Below are 22187 nucleotides of genomic sequence, written 5' to 3' on the forward strand. Positions count from 1 at the left end.
TAGGCGTAGCTGGTCTACAAGATAGTGGATGTATGCATCTAGTCTTACATAATGAAGAAGTCAGAACTTAAGGGAAGTTAGGCGATATTTAACTGAAATTTATCAAAAACAGAGTGCTGACATTTTGAAATAAGGGCTGAGAAGTTTTTATATATGTATCCACAAAATCAAGGAGAATGTGACAACTGAAAATGAAGGCTGACACAAGCACCTTGTATTGGTAACACAGTATCAGAAGCATCATTACTGTTGGTGACATTTTTCAAAATAGTGAGCAATGGGCTTCCCTGGTGGCGCAGTGGTTGAGAGTCCGCCTGCCGATGCAGGGGACACGGGTTCGTGCCCCGGTCCGGGAAAATCCCACATGCCGCGGAGCGGCTGGGCCCGTGAGCCATGGCCGCTGAGCCTGCGCATCCGGAGCCTGTGCTCCGCAACGGGAGAGGCCACAGCAGGGAGAGGCCCACGTACCGCAAAAAAAAAAAAAAAAAAAAAATTGTCGCACTAGAAAAATAACTTAGTAAACCCATGCAAAAAAACTTTGCATTTTGTAGATGAAGAGTTATGCTCTAGGCTCAAATAATTATAAACCGGCTTTAACTACAGAAATGTCCAACACGGCATTCAAATGCCATGTGTGACGGACAATACAGCATGCATTCCAGGATTTCTAGAATCCTTGGATCCCACCCCCTAAATACCAGTGGCAAGCCCCCAGTCAACCGAGAAAATCAAAAACACCCCATACTTTTTAAAATGTCTGCTAGGGGTTATTACCATCACCGTTGATAGGCACCGGTTTATAATTCTGGACAACTTAAGGAAGCAATGAAGGGAGACAAGATGGGTAAAGAAGAAAAAAAAGACCCCAAGAAAAATAAAATTTTAAGAAATGCAACCAAGTACATTACGTGGTTTTGCAGTGAAAAATAGTCTTGATGATGTAAACTCCATTAAATGGCCTTGAATTTCTAGAAGCAACTACTCAAAGAGCAGAGAACTTAACGATTCTTACCATAAAAATCGTTCTTACTTAATGATTCTTAAACATAAAGTAGATTAGCAACCTTGGGAGGGTATTTTCCTCACAGAAATGTCTGGATGCAGGGGCGACTGGCAATGGTTTCAGAATCAAGTGCGTCTGACCCAGCATCTCTCATTCCCTTAGCATCTTCCTCAGTCACAAGATGACTGTCTCCTGTCTCATACACCAGAACGTATGTCACATGGCCACCCACAGCTGCCAGGGAAGCTAGAGCTGAAAACTTAGCAAAGAGGAGGAGGGGAAATGAGCATCAGGTAATTAACACTCATAGCGGAAATAGTACAACTATAAGGTCTACAGAGGAAAAAGGGAGAAATAAAAGGGGTGAGTATATTACGTAAATTAAAAAGCTAAGTGTAGGTATGATGTGGATATAACAGATTATAATTAAAATCACTTAAGATTAGCATAAACATGACAGAAGTTCATTTTCTCTGAGACCTGAGCATGTGGCAGCTCTCCCCTGCAAAGCTTTCAGGGCGCCAGGCTCCTTCAGACATGTTCTGCTCTCAGCAGGCAGCATGTCCTTATTCAAATGGCTGCTCTAATGACTGACGTGGGGATTCCAGCCAGTGGAAAAAGGGCGGATGTGCCCCTCTTTCCAAGGAATGGCCTATAAGGTTTGCACAGGGCACTTCCATTCATACCCCACTTGCCTGAACTTAGTCTTTTAGCTCTATCCAGCCACAAGAAGCTGGAAAAGACAACAGACCCTGATTGTTACATACTGTTCAGAGCCATCAGGAGAACAATCTGGGGCAACAGTCCGTCTGCCACATACTTGCTCCTAGTCTGGCAAGACTCACTTTCTGCTCTTCTCAGCAAAATCTCAGCCACATGTAGCCTGTCTTCTTGAATTCTTTAAGAACAGAGACATTGCCTGTGCAATTCGTCGTGAGAACAGACCCAGTCCTGTTCTCATGTGCGAGAAATAAAGTCGACATCCCCCTGGGCTGTGCTCTCGACCCACATTCTCTGCAGACAAGCACACCCAGTGCCACGGTTAACAAAAAAAAAAAAAAGCGGGGAGAAGATGAGAAAAGGTAACCATGCTCCCAACTAAAAAGTCTGTGGCTTGTAAGGAGGGGAGAACATACTGGGGTCAACTAGCAGACTAATAATGGTAACTAACCACCTTCCAAGTAGAAGAAAGGAGCCAGATGCTTGTAAGTGGGCTTGATCTCCCCACCCTGCCCCTTCTACAGGAAGTAATGGCTGGAGTCTGAGGAGGATGGAGGACGAAAAGTGGTTTGTGCATCTTATTTCAATTTACAAAGGATTCGCCGGAAGAGTTAAAAACATAGGGAAGAGTGAAAAGGGTTCTCTCAGGAAATGTAACTGGGGTTGGGGAGAAATGGGACAGGAGACAGCTTTTTATTCCAAGTTCTGCAAGGCTTCAATTTTTAACCACATGAATATGTTTTATTTAATAGCATAAATAGATTTAGCACATTATCATCTTCAAAATAACACTATTACCATATGGTCCATTTATAATATATTCACGAACTTAAATGGTGAGAAAATACTACCTATATCCTATACTACCCGAGGCTACCACCCTCTTCAGACCGGAACCATTGCCACAATCTCTCAATTGGTCTTCCAGCTTCCACTCTTGCCTCGACAATCTATTCTCAAGGCTGGACGATGCTTCAGGCGTTGCCCTAAATTCCACGTAAATGGTGGCCCCTGGAGTTGTGCCATGTAGTGGCACTGGATCTTCTCAGGTACGGACTATTTTAGAATCTTAATCAGATCACTTTTTGAACCTGCTCAATACTCAACAGCTCCCCACCCTGCTTAAAGTCTGATCTTCCCATGGCCTAAAGAACTTACATAAGCTACCCCGTGCCTACCTCTCCAGACTCATCACTTCCTAGGATTTTTGCATCTATGTTCATCAGTGATACTGGCCTGTAGTTTTCTTTTTTTGTGACATCTTTGTCTGGTTTTGGTATCAGGGTGATGGCAGCCCCGTAGAATGAGTAGAATAAATCCTTGGATTTATCCTGTATGGACTCTCTGTGCTTCCTGGACTTGATTGACTATTTCCCGTATTAGGGAAGTTTTCAACTATAATCTCCTCCAATATTTTCTCAGTCCCTTTCTTTTTCCCTTCTTCTGGGACCCCTATAATTCGAATGTTGGTACATTTAATGTCTTCCCAGAGGTCTGAGAATGTCAATTCTTTTCATTCTTTTTTCTTTATTCTGCTCTGCAGTAGTTATTTCCACTATTTTATCTTCCAGGTCACTTACCCATTCTTCTGCTTCATTTATTCTATTGATTCCTTCTGGAGAATTTTTAATTTCATTTATTATGTTGTTCATCATTGTTTGTTTGCTCTTTAGTTCTTCTAGGTCCTTGTTAAATGTTTCTTATATTCTCTCAATTCTATTTCCAAGATTTTGGATCATCTTTACTATCATTACTCTGAATTCTTTTTCAGGTAGACTGCGTATTTACTCTTCATTTGTTAGCTCTGGTGGGTTTTTACCTTGCTCCTTCATCTGCTGTGTGTTTCTCTGTCTTCTCATTTTTCTTAACTTACTGTGTTTGGGATCTCCTTTTCGCAAGCTGCAGGTTCGTAGTTCCCGTTGTTTTTGGTGTCTGCCCCCAGTGGCTAAGGTTGGTTCAGTGGCTTGTGCAGGCTTCCTGGTGGAGGGGACTGGTGCCTGTGTTCTGGTGGATGAGGCTGGATCTTGTCTTTCTGGTGGGCAGTACTATGTCTGGTGGTGTGTTCTGGGATGTCTGTGACCTTATCATGATTTTAGGCAGCCTCTCACCTAATGGGTGGGATTGTGTTCCTGCCTTGCTAGTTGTTTGGCATAGGGTGTCCAGCACTGTAGCCTGCTGGTCGTTGAGGGGAGCTGGGTCTTAGCATTGAGAAGGTGATCTCTGGGAGAGCTCCAGCCATTTGATATTATGTGGAGCTGGGAGGTCTCTGGTGGACCAAAGTCCTGAACTCGCCTCTCCCACCACAGAGGCACAGGCCTGACACCCAGCCAGAGCACCATGGCCCTGTCAGTTACCCTGTCAGCCCTGTCAGGCTCAGAAGAAAAGGGAGAAAAAAAAGAAAAAGAAAAAAAGAAAAGAAAATAGTGTTATTAAAATTTTTTTAAATTTAAAAGAAAGAACGGAGAGAGCAACCAAACCAAAAAACAAATCCAACAATGATAACCAGCACTAAAAACTATACTAAAAAAAAAAAAATGGACAGACAGAACTCTAGGACAAATGGTAAAAGTAAAGCTATACAGACAGAATCACACAAAGCAGCATACATATACACTCACAAAGAGAAAAAAGGAAAAAAGTATATAATCTATATATTTTAAAAAAAAGGAAGACAGCAACCAAATCAATAAACAAATCTACCAATGATAATAAACTCTAAATACTAAACTAAGATAAACAAAAACCAAAAGCAAATTAGATGCAGAAAGCAAACCCCCAAGTCTACAGTTGCTCCCAAAGTCCACTGCCTCAATTTTTAGGTGATTCGTCGTCTACTCAGGTATTCCACAGATGCAAGTACATCAAGTTGACTGTGGAGCTTTAATCCGCTGCTCCTGAGGCTGCTGGGAGAGACTTCCCTTTCTCTTCTTTGTTCGCACAGCTCCTGGGGTTCAGCTTTGAATTTGGACCCGCTTCTGTGTGTAGGTCGCCTGAGGGCGTCTGGTCTTCGCTCAGACAGGATGGGGTTAAAGGAGCAGCTGATTCGGGGGCTCTGGCTCACGCAGGCCGGGGAGAGGGAGGGGTACGGATGCGGGGCGAGCCTGAGGCAGTAGAGGCCGGCATGACTTTGCACCAGCTCAAGGCGCGCTGTGCGTTCTCCCTCGGAAGTTGTCCCTGGATCCCGGGACCCTGGCAGTGGCGGGCTGCACAGGCTCCCCGGAAGGGAGGTGTGCATAGTGACCTGTGCTCGCACACAGGCTTCTTGGTGGCTGCAGCAGCAGCCTTAGCATCTCATGCCCGTCTCTGGGGTCCATGCTGATAGCCGTGGCTCACGCCCGTCTCTGAAGCTCGTTTAAGCGGTGCTCTGAATCCCCTCTCCTCGCGCACCCAAAACAATGGTGTCTTGCCTCTTAGGCAAGTCCAGACCTTTTCCCTGACTCCCTCCCGGCTAGCCATGGCGCACTAGCCCCCTTCAGGCTGTGTTCACGCAGCCAAGCCCAGTTCTCTCCCTGGGATCCGACCTCCGAAGCCCAAGCCTCAGCTCCCAGCCCTCGCCCGCCCCAGCGGCTGAGCAGACAAGCTCCTCGGGCTGGTGAGTGCTGGTCGGCACCGATCCTCTGGGCAGGAATCTCTCCACTTTGCCCTCTGCACCCCCACTGCTGCGCTCTCCTCCGTGGCTCCAAAGCTTCCCCCCCCACCACAACCCCCCGTCTCCACCAGTGAAGGGCCTTCCTAGTGTGTGGAAACCTTTCCTCCTTCACGGCTCCCTCCCAGAGGTGCAGGTCCCATCCCTATTCCTTTGTCTCTTTTTTCTTTTGCCCTACACAGGTATGTGGGGAGTTTCTTGCCTTTTGGGAAGTCTGAGGTCTTCTGCCAGCGTTCAGTAGGTGTTCTGTAGGAGTTGTTCCACATGTAGATGTATTTCTGATGTATTTGTGGGGAGGAAGGTGATTTCCACGTCTTACTCCTCCACCATCTTGAAGGTCTTCCCGTGAATTTTTTTTTTTAAGGAAAAAAATCTGAAGACTTAAAACTAACATTAAAGATTAAGAAAATAAGTGAGAAATATGCCCAACTCTATGTTAATATACATGAAAATCTAGAATTGGCCAATTTTCTGAAATTATGCAATCATCACAATTGAATCTGGAATAAGAAGAAAAATCTAATAGGCTAGGGAAAGGAAAAAATCAAAAATAGGTTCTGGATGTAGTTCATTTCATGAGTCAATTGTTTCAAAAGTTCACGTATAATAGGGGTTACCCTAGCAATGCAAACATGGTTTAATAAGAACCTAGAAATATGTCACATCAGTAAAATAAAACTAGTCAATCACCTCAATTGATGCAGAAATCTGATAACATTCAGAGTCCATTCCTGACATTTTATCCTCTTAACGTAATAAAAACAGAATTATCCTAAAACACTAACCAACACTATATTCACTGGTAGAATACCAAAAGCATTCCCAGGAAAGCCTGGACCAAGCCTAAGGTATTGGCAACAAGTACACATACTCTTCTAGACATTGTATTAGGACAGTTGCCCTGTGAAACAAAAGAGGTACAGCTACTGGACCAGACAAAAGTTATAACTATTAGCAGATGATTCAACCACCTACTTAGAAATTCTAGAAGAATAAAGTACTAATTACTCAGTCAGTAGTGTACTGTAATATAACCAGCTGTAACAAAAATTAGAGTTTTACATTTATCCATAATAAAACAGGGAAGGATGTCACAGTAAAAACAAAAATTATAAAATGCTTAAAAATAATTATAATTATTAAGTATAAATGCAAAGGTTCTATATAATGAAAATGCAAAACATCACAAAGACATAAGAAGCTTAACTAAGGAGATATGCTGGGCTTCCCTGGTGGCACAGTGGTTGGGAGTCCGCCTGCAGTTAGGGGACACGGGTTCGTGCCCTGGTCCGGGAAGATCCCACATGCCGCGGAGCGGCTAGGCCCATGAGCCATGGCCACTGAACCTGCGCGTCCAGAGCCTGTGCTCCGCAACGGGAGAGGCCACAACAGTGAGAGGCCCGCATACCGCAAAAAAAAAAAAAAAAAAAAAAAAAAAGATATGCTATGTTCCTAGAAGACTGAATGTAATAAAATATAGTTTCCTAAACAAGATTAAATTAAAAATGATAGCACCTAATTTGGAGCACATCCATGCAGTAGGCACTATACTAAGCACTTTATATGTATCACTTCATTTAATCAGAACAGGAATACTATGAGGTCATTATCCCCATTTTACAAATGAAAAACCCAGGGCCCAGAGACATGAAATGCCTTGCTCACACAGTGAATGAATAGAAAATAATGAAGCCCAGGCCCTCTGAAGCCAAAGTGATTTCCATCAGATATTAAAATATGGTAAGATCATAATTATGGTATTAGCAGTAGGAAAAAGTAGTAGATTAATGAATTAGAATAGGTAGCCTAGAAACAGATATAAAGCGAAATACATACAAATAGTCTATACATCACTGAACATTATCCCATGAGAAATTTTCTGCTTGTTTTATTCTCTAGTCTCAGAACATTTTGTAGTTAAACTCACATACTAGGGGCTCAATAAATATTTGATCAATGAATTAATGAAGGAAAGAATATAAATGATTTGGTCTAACACCTTAGTAATTGAAGTAGAGCTTAATCAAAAGTTAGGCTTCAAGAATTGCTTAGCTATTTGGGGGAAAAAAGTCAATTCCTTGATTCAAATTTTAATTCAAGATGGGAAACTTATTAGCCAAGAATATAAATTAGAAATAAGTTTTTAAGATCAACTGAATTCTATCTAAAAAACGAAACGAAAGGCAGAAAGGCAGACTATAGAAACACCCTCCACAAAGGAATGCTACCTTCAACATACCGAGGACGGGGACACATTAATAAGTGACACCTAAATCTCAATAGAGAAGTAGGAATAGGATATTAGATCATATACATTCATCCTCCCAAGCAATCAGAAATGAGCAAATTAAATACCACCTCAGCTATCAGACTGAGAAGGATAGCCTTTTAATTATTCATACCCTTTGTCCCAGTAACATTTTCATCACAAAAATTCATTCCTAACTCGAAAGTTATAAAATGAAAATATTCAAACCATAAAGTTTACAAAGCAATGTGATAAAATTTCAAGAAGCAAAGCAAAGCATCAAGGATGCTCTACAAAGCAGAAGGCTCCCAAATACAAACAAAGGACTTAACCCATTGTGCAATCTGAGGAAAACAGGGGCTTTCCTTACTGTCTAACCTAACATTAGAGTTTTGGAAATAGCACAAAAATAAAGACACTCTTAGATAAGTCCTTAGTTTTTAATTACTTCACTTAAAACAATTACTAGAGAATGACTTCTAAGGTTTACTTTTTGAAAAACCCATATGCATTCCTACTGCACACACTGAAAAAACATTCCACCTGCTAATGATCTTGTAAGACCAGACCACTGTGAAATTCACTCTTCAGTTAGACATTGCTCAGGGTCAACTCCAACTTGGAGATTTCACTAGATTCTCCTTTCCAGTTCATTTTGTAATGGTAAACGCTCAGGCTTACCCTCCTATATTTCCCGTTGCAAACACTGTGATCTATCTGTGGTTTTGTAATGAATAAATTACACAATTGATAATGTAGTTCAATAGCCTCCAGCATATCAGCAAATTAAAGACCTTTTAAAAGTCTAAATACGCACTGTCCTCCCACTGTATTGGTTCAATAGAGTCTAAAATATTTAGATGTTTTTTGTTCCTTGCCTAGAGCACCCCATTACCTTTTCCTCAATATGTAAAACGGGTTTAATTACTCAGTAATCTCACTCATTATTGCAAATATTATACTTTCACCTTGCCTAGGTGAAAATAAGCCATAAACTAAGGCATTTTCCTGTAGTTTCCCTTTAAAACAGGGATTATCAAGTCTGATCGTACACTGGTATCACCTGGGAAGCTTTACGACTCTAACCCAGAGATTGGTTTAATTAGTCTGGGGTACAACCTGGATAATGGGATTTTTTTTTTGAATTTTTGAATTTTGATTTATTTTTTATATAGCAGGTTCTTATTAACCATTTTATACATATTAGTGTATATACGTCAATCCCAATCTCCCAATTCATCCCACCACCACCACCACTCCGCTTTCCCCCCTTGGTGTCCGTACGTTTGTTCTCTATAACGGTGTCTCTATTTCTGCCCTGCAAACTGGTTCATCTGTACCATTTTTCTAGGTTCCACATATATGCGTTAATACACGATATTTGTTTTTCTCTTTCTGACTCACTTCACTCTGATTTTTAAAAGCTCTCCAGGTGATTCTAATGTGCAGCTAAGGATAAGAATCCCAGGGGGTTTTTTTTCTTTTTTTTTTTTCTTTAAAAAAAGGAAATCATATCAAAATCCTTAGGTAACTTAAACACTGGTCCTAAGGTGACATGTTACAGATTTGGGACAGTTCCATGATTAGCTTCTTGAATCCTCTTAAAGCTTTGGAACAATATCATTTGTTCCAATGCTATTCTATTTACAATCATTAGTTTTCTTCCTGGCCTAAAAACTGAAATGGCAATAACACATGACTATGCAACCCACCCTCTTTGCCAAAGAAAGGTCTAATCTGAAATGCATAAAAAGTAGCACAATAACTCAAAAGAGGCCTGCCTCACTAGAAAACAATAACTGGTAGAATTTTCCATTCAGAATTCCCATACTTAACAGCCTGACAATTGGGTTTCTTAATTTTGTTTTGAAGGTCTTTCATGACTTTACAAACTATGCCATTTATCTTGTGAGTGTAGAAATGAAGGGAACTGCTTCCATTTAATAGAGGGAACACACAGCATAACAATATTTTACTTCACTTTATAAGCAGTAAACGTAAACCAAAATTACAGCTGATTTCATTTCTGAAAGAAGCGAACTCCAATATCGCTTAATCCATTTCAGTTCTCATTAGCACAACTCATTCCACCAAATTAAGTGCCGCGGTCTCAAGACACCCTGCGGAGGGATAGATGAATCAATTGAAACAAGCAGCATTTTTTTCTCTGAGATAAAGTCCAGTCTGAGGTTTCACTCTAATGTGTGGTTTCCAACTCACTCCCCACAGGACAATGTGCTCCATATTAAAAGCAGCCAACAACATAACCCATCCCTTCTGCACCATAAAGTACCAAAGCGCAAGGAGCAAAGCATGAATTAGCCTAACTCCCTGAGAGGGTGGGCTTTTTAGACTATCACCACATCTCCTGGACACCTGCAAGCAAGAGAGCAAGGCATGCTGTGGGGCTTCTACACTGCTTGTCTCTCGGATTTGGTTGTGGCATTGGGACAGTCTTCTCTTCGAAGTCATTAGTTCTATACCAACAGGTATTACCCTTTTTATGGCTTTCTTTACAGAGGGTGGGGTGAGGCCTGGTGGTCTCAAAACATGTTTAGGAACGTTAATTTCCACAGAAGAGAGGTTGACTCTTTGCCTTTATATTCTTGCCTCCACCCTATACCTCCCTAATTCCTCGAGACAGGGACTAAATCTGACACTTCCTATCCAACAAGCATTTAACTAGGTTCTTATACATCATGCACCACGCTGAGAATACATCAGGCTACAGTCGTATCTTAGGCCCCAAAGATGGCACAACATAGCACTAAGGAACAATGACCCCTAGCATAAGGTAAGTGATTCCTGGCCTTTGTAAATCTAGCTCATTTTTTCATAAAATTGTCTTTTCTGAGCCTGGGGATCACCTAAGCAGTAAGAACATTTTTTTTTAAGCTACAGAAAGTACTGCCATTTCCAAAGAGGGATAAAAGTGGCCACTTTACTGCAGTATAAACACTCAGACGTGCCAAGTGCAGAACCCACTGTGTATTATTTCCCCCAATGCTACTTCCCCACAGTGCTCTCTTCCTGATCGGTTCTACCAAAGGAGATTACTTCCCCACCGTCTGCAATTTCACATTATTTGTATACATTTCTCAAACTTAGTGTGGAAAATTATGCAAAGTGGTGGGAGTGATTATATAAGCAGGTTTAAGGCAGTTTAGTGAGATTACAGTGACACATAAAAATGCAAAGAACAAGGGCAGATGAATCACATGTTAAGTTATTAGATACCATTTTAGTCTTTTTGATTCCCTCTTCATTATTTCTAGTTTAAGGTAGTTGGCTTCAACATCTGACTTACTAAATTTAATAAAACAAATAATGAACAAAGCAGCTACTGACTAGAAACCTATCGACTAGCCAACCAAAACTGTGAGCGCTTTAAGTCATGCACACCTGAAATCGTTATAAACTGAGACCTGCAATCTGTAAACCACATCTATGGAACATACTTAACCTCTTCTATGGTAGTCATTATGTTTCTCAGATTCTCCCTACCTTCTAACCACCATGGACTTTATTTTTCCTTCAGCGTCTCAATGTTTTCCAAAGGTTCGACAAATTGCCTTTATTAAGCAATAACTGATTAGCTTTAACTGCATCATTGTTGTTTCCTAGTTTCAACGCTGATCCCACCTTTAACCAATGACCTAGAATCATCCAAGGTTCATCATTATCACTGTTAGCTGATGGTGCAAAGGTAATCAACGTAAATAAGCATCAGAGGCTTAAGCATTATTCACAGCTGGTCATTTTTGCCATTGGCTGTTTGTTACTCCACATTGGTAGCATGTGTGAACCGTTTAGGTGGTGTGACCACCCGGTACAAGGCGTTGTCAGTGCCTGGTCTACACTCCTCCCAGAGTTTTCTGTAAAGCCTGAAGTTATCAGACTGGCATAAGCTAACCACCATTATTCTTCTAAGCTGAAATTTTCCAGCCAAAAGCAAAGACAGACATGTTTTAGTCAACTGAGCTTAACGCTATTAAGCTTTTTCAGCTCGTGGATACAACCTCCTACTAGCTTTGTGGGCCATCTTAGCCAAGTGGGAAAACAAAAAACAGTGCAGCTCAGTTGGTTCACAGAAACCCACCAACCCTACTAGTGAGACAGCTTTGACTGCCAGGATAAGGCTTTTATCTTCCTGTGATTAATTTTCTTCATTTATAAGATGAGGACCCTTTCAAATCTCAATTTCTGAGTTTCTAAATTCTTGAAGTTAGAAGTGAGTAAGCAGCAATATGCATTTCAATTACAACAATTTAAGCTATTAAATCCTTTTACTAGATGTCTGACTACTTGAAGATACAGAATAAAAATATACAATGGGGGCTTCCCTGGTGGCGCAGTGGTTGGGAGTCCGCCTGCCGATGCAGGGGACACAGGTTCGTGCCCCGGTCCGGGAAGATCCCACATGCCTCAGAGCGGCTGGGCCCATGAGCCGTGGCCGCTGAGCCTGCGCGTCCGGAGCCTGTGCTCCGCAACGAGAGAGGCCACAACAGTGAGAGGCCCGCATACCGCAAAAAAAAAAAAAAAAAAAATATATATATATATATATATATATACACACACACACAATGGATTAGTGATTTTGCAATTATCCTGTCACTTCTTTTATATAACCCAACTGTATACTTCAAGAACAAAGTTTTTGTCATTAATTATTGGCTTGTGCATCAAATCCGGAGGAATACAGTTAAATTCCCATTTCATTTTGTCCTGGGAGGAAACCCGACTGCCAAGAATTGCTCCAGCTCCCTTTAACAAGCAACTTGTTAAAAAAAAAAAAAAAAAGTGGGGAGCCTTTTGAATAAGTTTGAATAAGGGAAACACTTAAGTTGTTTGGGGGCCTCCCCCTTAAAATATAAGAATAAGTCACAAAACTTCATCTCACAGCATTTAATGCTCTCAATATTTAGAAAATAGAAATTTCCAAGCAGTCTTAAGTATTTTTGCACAGAACATACGCAATGTTTTGCGTCGTTTTTGCAGTTTGGAATTATTTTTGGTGATGCCTGAAGAAGGTTATAACAATGGTCTCCTCAGTGGTATTGTGAATGCACCTGTTTGCCTATTCAAATAATTTCTAGAGAAACATTCTATTTAAACAAGAGTGTCAGAGAAATCTGCCCTATTTGAACAAGCGAGAGTTTGTTTCATTAACAAAACGCAACAAGTATGTACAGTAAGAATCAGCTACCAGTAAGCGACTCTTTGCAAAAGCATCTTCAGTGATCATATTCCAGACAGGAATAGCCTTAGTTTCACCAAACGTTATTTTTATACTTTAACACACCGAAAATAAACTTAAATGCAATATGAATATTAAAACTGGAGACTGGATGATATTCATAAACTTATATGACTACATACAACATACACAAAAACTTAGTTTAAGAGTGACTGCTGAAGATGAAAGTCTCTTGACCTACAGAGTTAAGAGGCACTGGGTGACTGTAATACAACCCAATGCAATCAAAGGATAACACAGTGTGGTACTCACCCAGGAACAAAATGGAAGGCTCACAAAAACTCCACAGGGCACTCAAAACTGACCTCACAAATGGTGGCTTCAATCATACCAACTGGTTAGGGAATAGAAAATGTTACTCAGAAATCCTTCTCTCCTCCAAAATGAAGGGCCTGCCTGGATCCCAAGGTCTTTTCCAACTCTAGCATTCTGTGACTAACTTACCTAGAGGGTTAGGCATTTGAAGGATCTGTGTAATTAGCCACCAACTGTAGCGAATCATCCCCTAAGTATTCCCAGGGAGCAATTCAAAACAGCTGCTTGGTTTAGGCCTGTTTTAAGAGGTTGGGTAAATGGGGGTGGGAGGGTAATGGGAAGACTGCATTTACTCTGAAATACCAGCTTCTCACAAGTCAATTCAGAAATGCTCCAAATTTCTAAGAAATGCTTCACATGCTTAAGTTAATGGTTCAGAAAACTAACAAACATCTATGCAACTAGGTATGCTTTGGACAAATTACAATACAATCTCTCTGGGTCTCCACATCCTGTCCCAAACTAAGGGGGCTAGTGCAGATTTCTGGTGAATCGTCTAGGTTCAACATTCTATCAAGATTTCTTAGTTTCTATTGAAAACATTCACCCAATTCGGGCAATTTTGAGTCATCACTTTCGTCTGCTACAGACTATTAGACCCTGGGGTCTTGTTTTAAAACTAAAGTTGGCAGGTATTTCACCTGAAACTCTTTAGCTCTTTGGGGACGGGGACAAAAGCGCTTTCGTGATGAAGTAGTTATGAACCAGTCCTTTATTTTTCATCAAGAGCGTGTTTCCTTAGGCCCGCCGAGACCGGTCATTACTAACCCACAGCAACTCTCCAAAGCTGCGCACCTTCCCTCCTTAGGATCTGATGTCCTAGTTACACAGCAATACAGGAAAACCTGTCCAGTTAGCTTTGTTTCGTGGAACATTTCTACACCTTCTCCCCCAGAAACGACTTCTCCCTAGCTATCAGAAGTGTTCAGATTCCACACTCATTCAGACCCACGGTAAAGCCCAGCTCCAGGAGGGCCAAGCGGACAGGAATGCACCACTACCCTTCGAAATTAAAGTTGATGGGAGCTGTGTTCTCACCCGGCCGGGTGCAACGGCCGCACCGCCGGGCTGTCAGGTCGGTCTCGGTCCCGACCAAGCTGACAGCTTCTGCCCACCGCGGGGGAGAAGATGCGTCCATTGCAACCTGATACCAAGCGGGCTAAAGCACCGTCCTCCCTCCAAAGATTCCCTTGCCCTCCAAGACTAACAAAAATACAGTGTCCTGCAGGAGGACAACGGGCAGGCGCCCCAGAAAAGCCCAGGGAGGAAGAAGTGGGGCTGGAGACGCCCGGTCCTGCCGGCAACTCACCTTCTGCTGCCTCCGGGCCATGTCGGTGGGCTGCTTGGCGTTGAAGGGGTACGCGATGCATCTCACCACGAAGACGTAGAGCTGCAGGCGGATCCTCCGCTCCTGCTCCTCGTCCAGCAGCCGTTCGGGCTCGTCTCGCCCCTCGCTGAGCACCGAGGGGCTCGGGCTCACGGGTCTGGCTGCGCCGCCGCCGCCGCCCGCGCGCCCTGCCGCGTCCCGCCGCCCTTCCCGAGCCGGGGCCGGCTGCGCTCGCTGAGAGCCGCCGGCCGCCACCAGCACATCGCGGCTCTCCTCTTCCAACCCCTCTTCCGACTCCTCTTCGCTGGAAGACGGGTCCAGCATAGTGCTCGGGGCACCCCGCCGCTCGGCCCGCGGCCCCCAGGCGCCTCACCCCCTGCCGCTGCGCCCGCGGGTCTGAGGGAGCCGCGCGGCTGGCCGCAGCGGCCGCAGAACGAAAGGGAAACTGGCCGAGGCTTTCCGGACACGTCGAGTTAGACCCAAGAGTGTTTCCTACCACCAGGGCGAAAGAGGCGGGCGGGAGCCGAGAGGAGGACTGGTAGCGGAGGGGGTGGAGGAGCCGCCGGGATTAAATAGGCGGAGTTAGCGTCGGGGGTGAGCCCGAGCGCCTGGTGAACTGCTCGGCTGGCCCGGGCCCCGCCAGCCCCGTAGTCCTCCAACGTCCGCCGGCCGAGGCGGAGCCGCCCGAGCGCCCGGGTGCAGGTGGGGAACCTGTGGCGCCTACAACAAGCAACACGTGGAATGGAAGGTTGAGGAGCGGGCACGGGGTCGCGGAGTGCGCGTGCGCGCGCCGCCGGCGCCGCCGCGACCCTGGCCGAGTGCCCGAGTGTCAGGCGCGTAGTTTGCAAAGATGCGGAGCGCTGAGCGCAGTGGCTCTGTGTGCGCCCACCCGGGACGCTTGGACTGCCGTGACACCACCACCACCACCACCACCACCTATCCCCTTTTCTCCCGCAAGCTTCCTGAGGGACAGGCGGACGTGGGGCAGGAGAGCTGGCCCTCTCCACCTCCCCGGGTGAGCGGAACAGCCAGAACGTGAGTCTCCAGCCCGAATTTGATACCCAGGGTTGAACCCCAGCACGGAAAAGTGGGTCCAGAGCCGTTTACCGCCAAATAACGTGGAGAAGAGACTTTAAAAAGTCTCTCGCTCAGCTCTGTTGCTGTTTGACGCTATGCTGAAGTCCAAATTGTAAAAGTCAGAGGAACATTCTTGAAAAGAAAAGCAAAAACAAAATACATGAGGCTTTCTTTTTAAACTGTCTTTATTCCTGTAGATGCATGAGTAAGACCGGTTTTATATCTGCGAAATGGCACTCTGCTTCAGCTCACACATAGCTTTATTTTCTGGGTTGGGATGCGGTTGACTCAAGACAGGTTGTGCAGTGTAGACATTTATTCAGCAGATTTTTTAGCACACGCCCGGTGTCCAGCACTGTTAGCGTTTGGACGAGCCCGCAGCGCCCTGGGGCACACACTTGGTCACTATCGGTTCCGGCCTCAAGTGGGCGTCTCGTAGCTGCATCCGAAGCCTGTCTTATCTGCGCAGATTTCTCAGTCCCAAAGCCAGAACCACCTAGGAGTTTCTTTCTGTGTTTTTTCCGGTATTCTTAATCCGGACAAAGGAGGAAATAGGGAAAATAGTGCATTCAACATTAGGTGCAGTGCGCAGTGGCCAAACTGGCAGGGAGGCGATGGAAGCTCAGTGCAAATATCACCCGGCCGGTAAAACTACCGGCTCTGAGCTCGTCTACCCCGTGGCCAAATAGCAGCTGTAGCGTTTTCAAGCCACTTCCGCAGTTAGGTACACATGAGGGAGGCTTTCCTTCTGCATTTACTCATAGTCTCCCAAGATGTAGAAAGACAAAGAAGCATTTACTCCTGGGGAAACTTGCCTATTTATCAATCCTTACAGGTGCCCACGGTGATGAAAGGTGTTCACTGAGGGCGTGACTGCTGGCTGATCTCCAACTGCCAAGGAACACAAATCTCAAAAACTGATGTATTTAAAGGCAATATTTTTCACTTTTTGGCAAGGTAAACCATAAATAACAAGCTTATTCATTTAAGTTATAGTATCTAATGTTATATACATAGCACTCTACATTTTGCAAAGTTTTGTAAACGTGCTTGTCGAATAATGTCACCAAAGTAAACTTTTGAGAAAGGTAGTGATGATGATGATAATGATGATGATTACCATTTACATGCTTTGTACGCGGTACTGCACTAAGCCCTTTACATACATTATCCCATTTATTTTTAGTTCCATTGTACAGATAAGGAACCTGAGACTTAGGGAATCCTCTTTCCTACAGAAGGAACAACTAATAGAACAAGGACGCAACACACTGAATCCTCTCTACTTCCAAATAGTAGCTTTACTATTACAATTTGTTTGATTATAAATCAGTATATTAAATGTATGATGTTTATTAAACTGATACTTAAAATAAGAATTTAATTCCTAGGCACATAAAAGTATAATTTATATACAGCAGCTTTATTGCCCTTCCTTTTCTTGCCAAGGAAAGGTATCTTTTCAGCTTCCTTTATTAATTAGTTAAAATTGCTTGATGTGATAGCTTATTATTCTCTTCCTATTAAAAAATGGTTATCAGAGATTCTCCAAGCCTTGGAAATCCCACTGGAAAACATCTAATAATTTGTAGAATAATACATACAGTGTTTTCTCTATAAAGATGAAAATGGTTAAGGGGCATAAATTAAAGAAATATCCAAAACAACAAAGAGAATGTTTAAGGATTTCATTAGTTAAACATACATTGGTTAAGAAACTAACATTGTTAACATTATGCAGGGTATATTTAGAAGAACAAGATACAGCCTCTGACCTTTAGAAGATTACAGTTTAAAGAATGACAGATGAGAAAAACACTAAAAAAACCCAGAAAATAAATATTGGTATTGCAGTCTGATGATCGGTCTAATAACCTGGGAGATAATGGTTATACAGAGAAAAAGTAGCTTATTCAAGATAGAGTAAGAGAAGGCTTCCAGGATGCTTGACATATGTTTTGAAGAATGATTCATAGCTGTTTGGGTGAGGGCACTATAGACCAGAGGAACCACATTGGCAAAGGTATGAAATTGTTTGCCACATTTGGAGAACTACAAGTAAACTTGGCATGCCCGAAATAAAGGCTACATGTGAAGATGGGGAAGATGAGGCTAGAGAACAGAGTCAAATTCAGCCTTGAGCAGAAGGACAGTGGGCAGGTGTCCATGGCCTTGTACGCCATGCTTTGGAATTTAAACTATGTCCTGAAGAAAATGGGTGTACACATAAAGGTTTAAGTAAGGTACAACATAAGGTGACCTATAACTCTGAAGAGTCAATCTGGAGCAATGTAAGGGCAGTGAAACCAGATGCAAGATACCAATGAGATTACTAAGGAAATCTGGGAGAGAAACAATGAGGGCTTGAATTTAAGATGAGGACAAGGGGTGGGAGTGGGGGAAGAGAGCTTAAGAGGTGGACAAAGGAATTAATAGAACATATATGAGGAGCTGAAGAAGAGGGTCAAGGGTAGAATATGATTCCCAGGATAGGGTAACTTGACTGGGAATAGAAGAAATATGAACTTCTAGAGGACATGTAGCTATAGAGAAACATCAAGTTATGAGGAGCTTATCAGAGTGCTCCTAGACCCATTTGGAAATGCAAACCTGTTAACTCACATCTGGATAAAGGAATCATCAGCATATTGGTGGCAGTTGAAGCTACAGACAGATATGGATAATGAGGTCCATAAAGCATGTTTCAGACTGAGAAAAGGGCCAATGATGTGTCTCTGAGGAACCCTCCCTTCCTCTTCTCCAAAAAGAGATGGTTTGAAGAAAAGGGATGTGAAAGGAAAACCCGATCATTAAACATTAACTGTGCCCTAATAATTATTAATTAACATTTTCAACTTTGTGCTTATACTAATGTTCTTGCCAAATTTCTACCTTAAATATTACCTTTTCAGGTAATTATAACTTCAGTTGATGCTCTGGGATAATTGAGTAAATGATGCCCAACATAAGACTATGATTGGTCTGTACCATTTCAAAAATACATAAAATACACTTGAATTTATTCAGTGATTCATTTTTATTTTCGTCAAGGTGAGCATAAAAACAAATTGAAGTTATACTGCTTTTTAATGAAACACCTCTAATGCTAGGGAAAGTTGGATGCACAATAATAAAATAGAATATAAAATGTGTTTTGGCAATGATATTTAAGGAAACAGGTGTGTGACCTGAATAGCTATAGGTGGTCTGTTTGCTCGTTGAGAATTGATTTGTGCATTTGACCGGAAAGCAAGGTATTAACTCTTTCAAGTCACAGATGAAATCATTGTTTCATTGAACAGACATTTTTGGGGGCACCCACTCTAGGCTATGCACTATTCTGAGTAGATAAAAACAGTAGAATTTAGTCGCTGAGGGGACGTATATGAAACAAACACGAGCAAAATAAGAAGTTATGGTAATATATGCTCTTGTGGTCATAGAGAAAAATATTCACAAAATATCCCTTAAGTGTTTTGGGAGTCTATTATTTTTTGTAGTTATAGCTAAAATTACATAAAAACAGACAGAGGAATCTTTTTCAGGTCAAAGGGAAGGACTAGTTTTGCAAATATGTATGAGAAAAATGTCAACTCACAAGCCCAGCTAATAAAATGGTATGCATTTGCAAAAGTAAGATAAAAACCAATTTTTTGAAACTTTAAGATGAGTATTTATATCTTATGAGGCAATAATCCTCCTGGCAACCTTATTTAAATCCCTCTCCTTACTTTGCTCAGCTTTTTCTTTTTCGCCTCTCAAGTTAGAATTTGAATCCTAGAAAGAATCATTCTGTGACCCCACCTTTTACAGATAAAGGGTAAAAATATATGCAGATGATCAGCACAAATTGACCAGAAAAATGAGTAATCCACACTGATACCCACACAAGATACAGTCAAAGGTTTGTTGTGAAGATTAAATAAAATAATGTATTCAAGTACTAAAAGATTGTCTGTTATAGAGTAAATTCTCAGTAAATGCCAAGTATTTTATTGTTATTGTAATTGTTTTATTATGTAGCTCATTTTTAACTGTAGAACTATAGAAATAAATTGTAGATAAACTAGTAAATGGTTCAATGCATTTATTTATTGATTTTTACATAGCTTATAATTTGTGTTTCTAAATTGTTTGCCTTGAAACAGCCAGCCTAAAAGAACTCCCAAATACGTTAAGGTGTTTTATTAAAATCTTAAGGATTTCATAATTTTTATAAGATGGTTTGAGCCCACAATACGAAGCTACTTTCCTTCTGTTCCTATTCAATCTGTCAGCATTCATCAATGATTGATTACCGTTCCATTTTTCAATTTCCATTTTTTAAGAAATTTGGAGAAGGTAACGGAAATGAGTTTGTTGTAAAGTACAGGGAGTAAAGAAAGGTAAAAGCATACTGTGACCTTTGAGCCTAAAATTTCATGAGAAAAGTCTTGCCTTAATTCAAGATGTACAATATATGTGATGATAATTATGGTCTCCTAGAGAAGGAGGTACTTAACCTGCAAGAACTTGTTTGTGTTTTAAATGGTAATAGAGACACAAACTGCGCTTTTTGTGGGAATGGATTAAAATCTACTAATTATGTTCATAAATGGATAAAGCAGTAAATGGAGTTTTTTCCCTCTAGCTTTCACAGTTGTTTTGCACTTTTATTGACTTTGTTGTTTAACACATGTTCTGCCAGTCAGTAACACTTATTGAGTGCCTAGTCTATATTAAGCACTATACTAGGACACTGTAAAGAGAGCATTGCATTGGTTGACCAGGAATTCAACCAACGTCTCAAGAGATGAGAATTCTACTCCTATTAAAAAAAAAAAAAAAAAGCTAGACCATTTCAACAATAATGCTCAAGAAAATTAAACTGAAATAGAAAAGTAAACTGAAATTAAATTGAAATAGAGTTTTTATCAGAGAAAATTATAAGGGATAGTCAAATGATATTAAGTGGGGAAAATGAAGATATGTCTTTATTAATTATTTACTATTACCCTGGTCTGTAACAGTGATTAACACACTTGTTCTCAGGGCCTAGTTACCCTCTTAAAACTTAGTAAGGACCCCAAAGTTCTCTTGGTTATGTGGGTTATATTTATTAGTATTTCTAATATTAGAAAGATAAAACTAAGGAAATTTAGAAATGACTATTAATTCTTTTAATAATAACCTATTATATAACATGTTATATATGTTTATGAAAAAAACACTATTTCCAAAAGAAAAAGTTGAGTGGGAAGAGTTGTACTATTTTACACTATACAAATCTCTTTAATGTCTGGCTTAGTAGAATTCACGTGCTTCTGCATTCTCATATCTGCTTCTACTTCAGTTTGTTGCAATACATTGTTTAGTTTGAAACAGATAAAGAAAATCCAACCTCATATAGATATGTGGTTGAAAAAGGAAGGAGTATTTTAATAGCCTTTCACATAATTATGGATATTCTTCTTTGATATTAAACCAAAACTCAATGAGTGGTAGTTTCTTTAAGGTTAGTTGCAATGTGAAATCTATAAACACATCAGTAAATTTTTCTTACTCTGTGATTTTAAAAAATCCATTAGTCTGTCTTGAACTTTGAATGGATCTTTTACTGATGCATGATTTCATAATGTCACTCATTGGTCATTTGGAAAACACTGGTTCATTGGGTAATGTAGATTGTCCAAAAATTGACACATTTTATTTTATTATGTAGTATCCAACAAATTACATTTGTCAATAATTTCATCAAAAAAGTCATTAAGTACTGGAACACTATCGTTTACTTTGGCAGATAACGTTTTACAAAATTCTCATTTTCACCTGGAAGCTTGAATTTATCACTGGCACAACAAAACTGTCAGTTGTTTTCCTTAAAGTGACAAGCTCACTTCACTCACATTTGAGAAAATGTCTGCCAAACATCTGAGTAACTATAATTTGTCAAGTTGCTCTCTCAAGTAAAAATGGCGTTCTATGCAAAAGCAGATAGTTCAGCTTGCAGCTCAGTTCTCCAGACAATCATTGTACTTCGTTATGCAGAAGTGTTTTATGTATACTTCCCATTTCACTTCACATTATTTTTTAAATGTGTACCCAAGGGTTGAGATTTTTAAAAATAATATTTTTTACTGCTTAATCAGAAATATTCATAAGTGAATCTGGCTTATTTTTTTCTGTGAGTGTGTGCCTGCGAACACAATGATTATTAAGTGATTTTGGTGCCATTGCCTTGATTCATGCTAAAGCTCCAGCATGAATCCACCATTGTTACTGCACCATCTATGCAATATCAACAGAGTGAAAAAGACAAAGAGATCCTAGTATTCCTATAAAAATAGTTTCAACCTCACAGACCTCCCTGATAGGGTCTCAGGGAACACCCCCAACCAGGGGTTTGAGGACCATATTTTGAGAATCCCTAGTTTTCAAGGTTAGGTCTCTAATTTTACCATTGCATCACTAATTCTTTTTTTTTTTTTTTTCACTTGGTAACTTGTTTATGTCTCTCTGGGTGTCATTCCCGGCACGTGGGGCCGTGGTCTCTGGAACCTTCACTGGCCATCCTTTCCTTGTTTCTCCCCTGGGCACCAGAACCGCATAGGTAGA

The 22187-nt window shown here is 41.3% G+C and overlaps 1 protein-coding gene across 13 annotated transcripts in view; it reads right to left on the bottom strand.

The window, feature by feature from the left end:
* Positions 1-15222, bottom strand: part of CADPS2 (calcium dependent secretion activator 2) — a 485983-nt gene extending 470761 nt beyond the window's left edge. For all 13 annotated transcript variants that reach the window (XR_012334053.1, XM_073809879.1, XM_073809876.1 and 10 more), the window contains exon 1: positions 14499-15222. Coding sequence is in view for 12 of the 13 variants with exons in the window: in XM_073809879.1 (XP_073665980.1) it covers positions 14499-14840 (342 nt within the window). In the remaining variant the exon portion in view is untranslated. The remainder of the gene's footprint in view (positions 1-14498) is intronic.
* Between the last annotated feature and the right edge of the window lie 6965 nt (positions 15223-22187).

The sequence above is a fragment of the Tursiops truncatus genome, chromosome 9 (assembly GCF_011762595.2).
Source record: "Tursiops truncatus isolate mTurTru1 chromosome 9, mTurTru1.mat.Y, whole genome shotgun sequence".
Taxonomy (NCBI): domain Eukaryota; kingdom Metazoa; phylum Chordata; class Mammalia; order Artiodactyla; family Delphinidae; genus Tursiops; species Tursiops truncatus.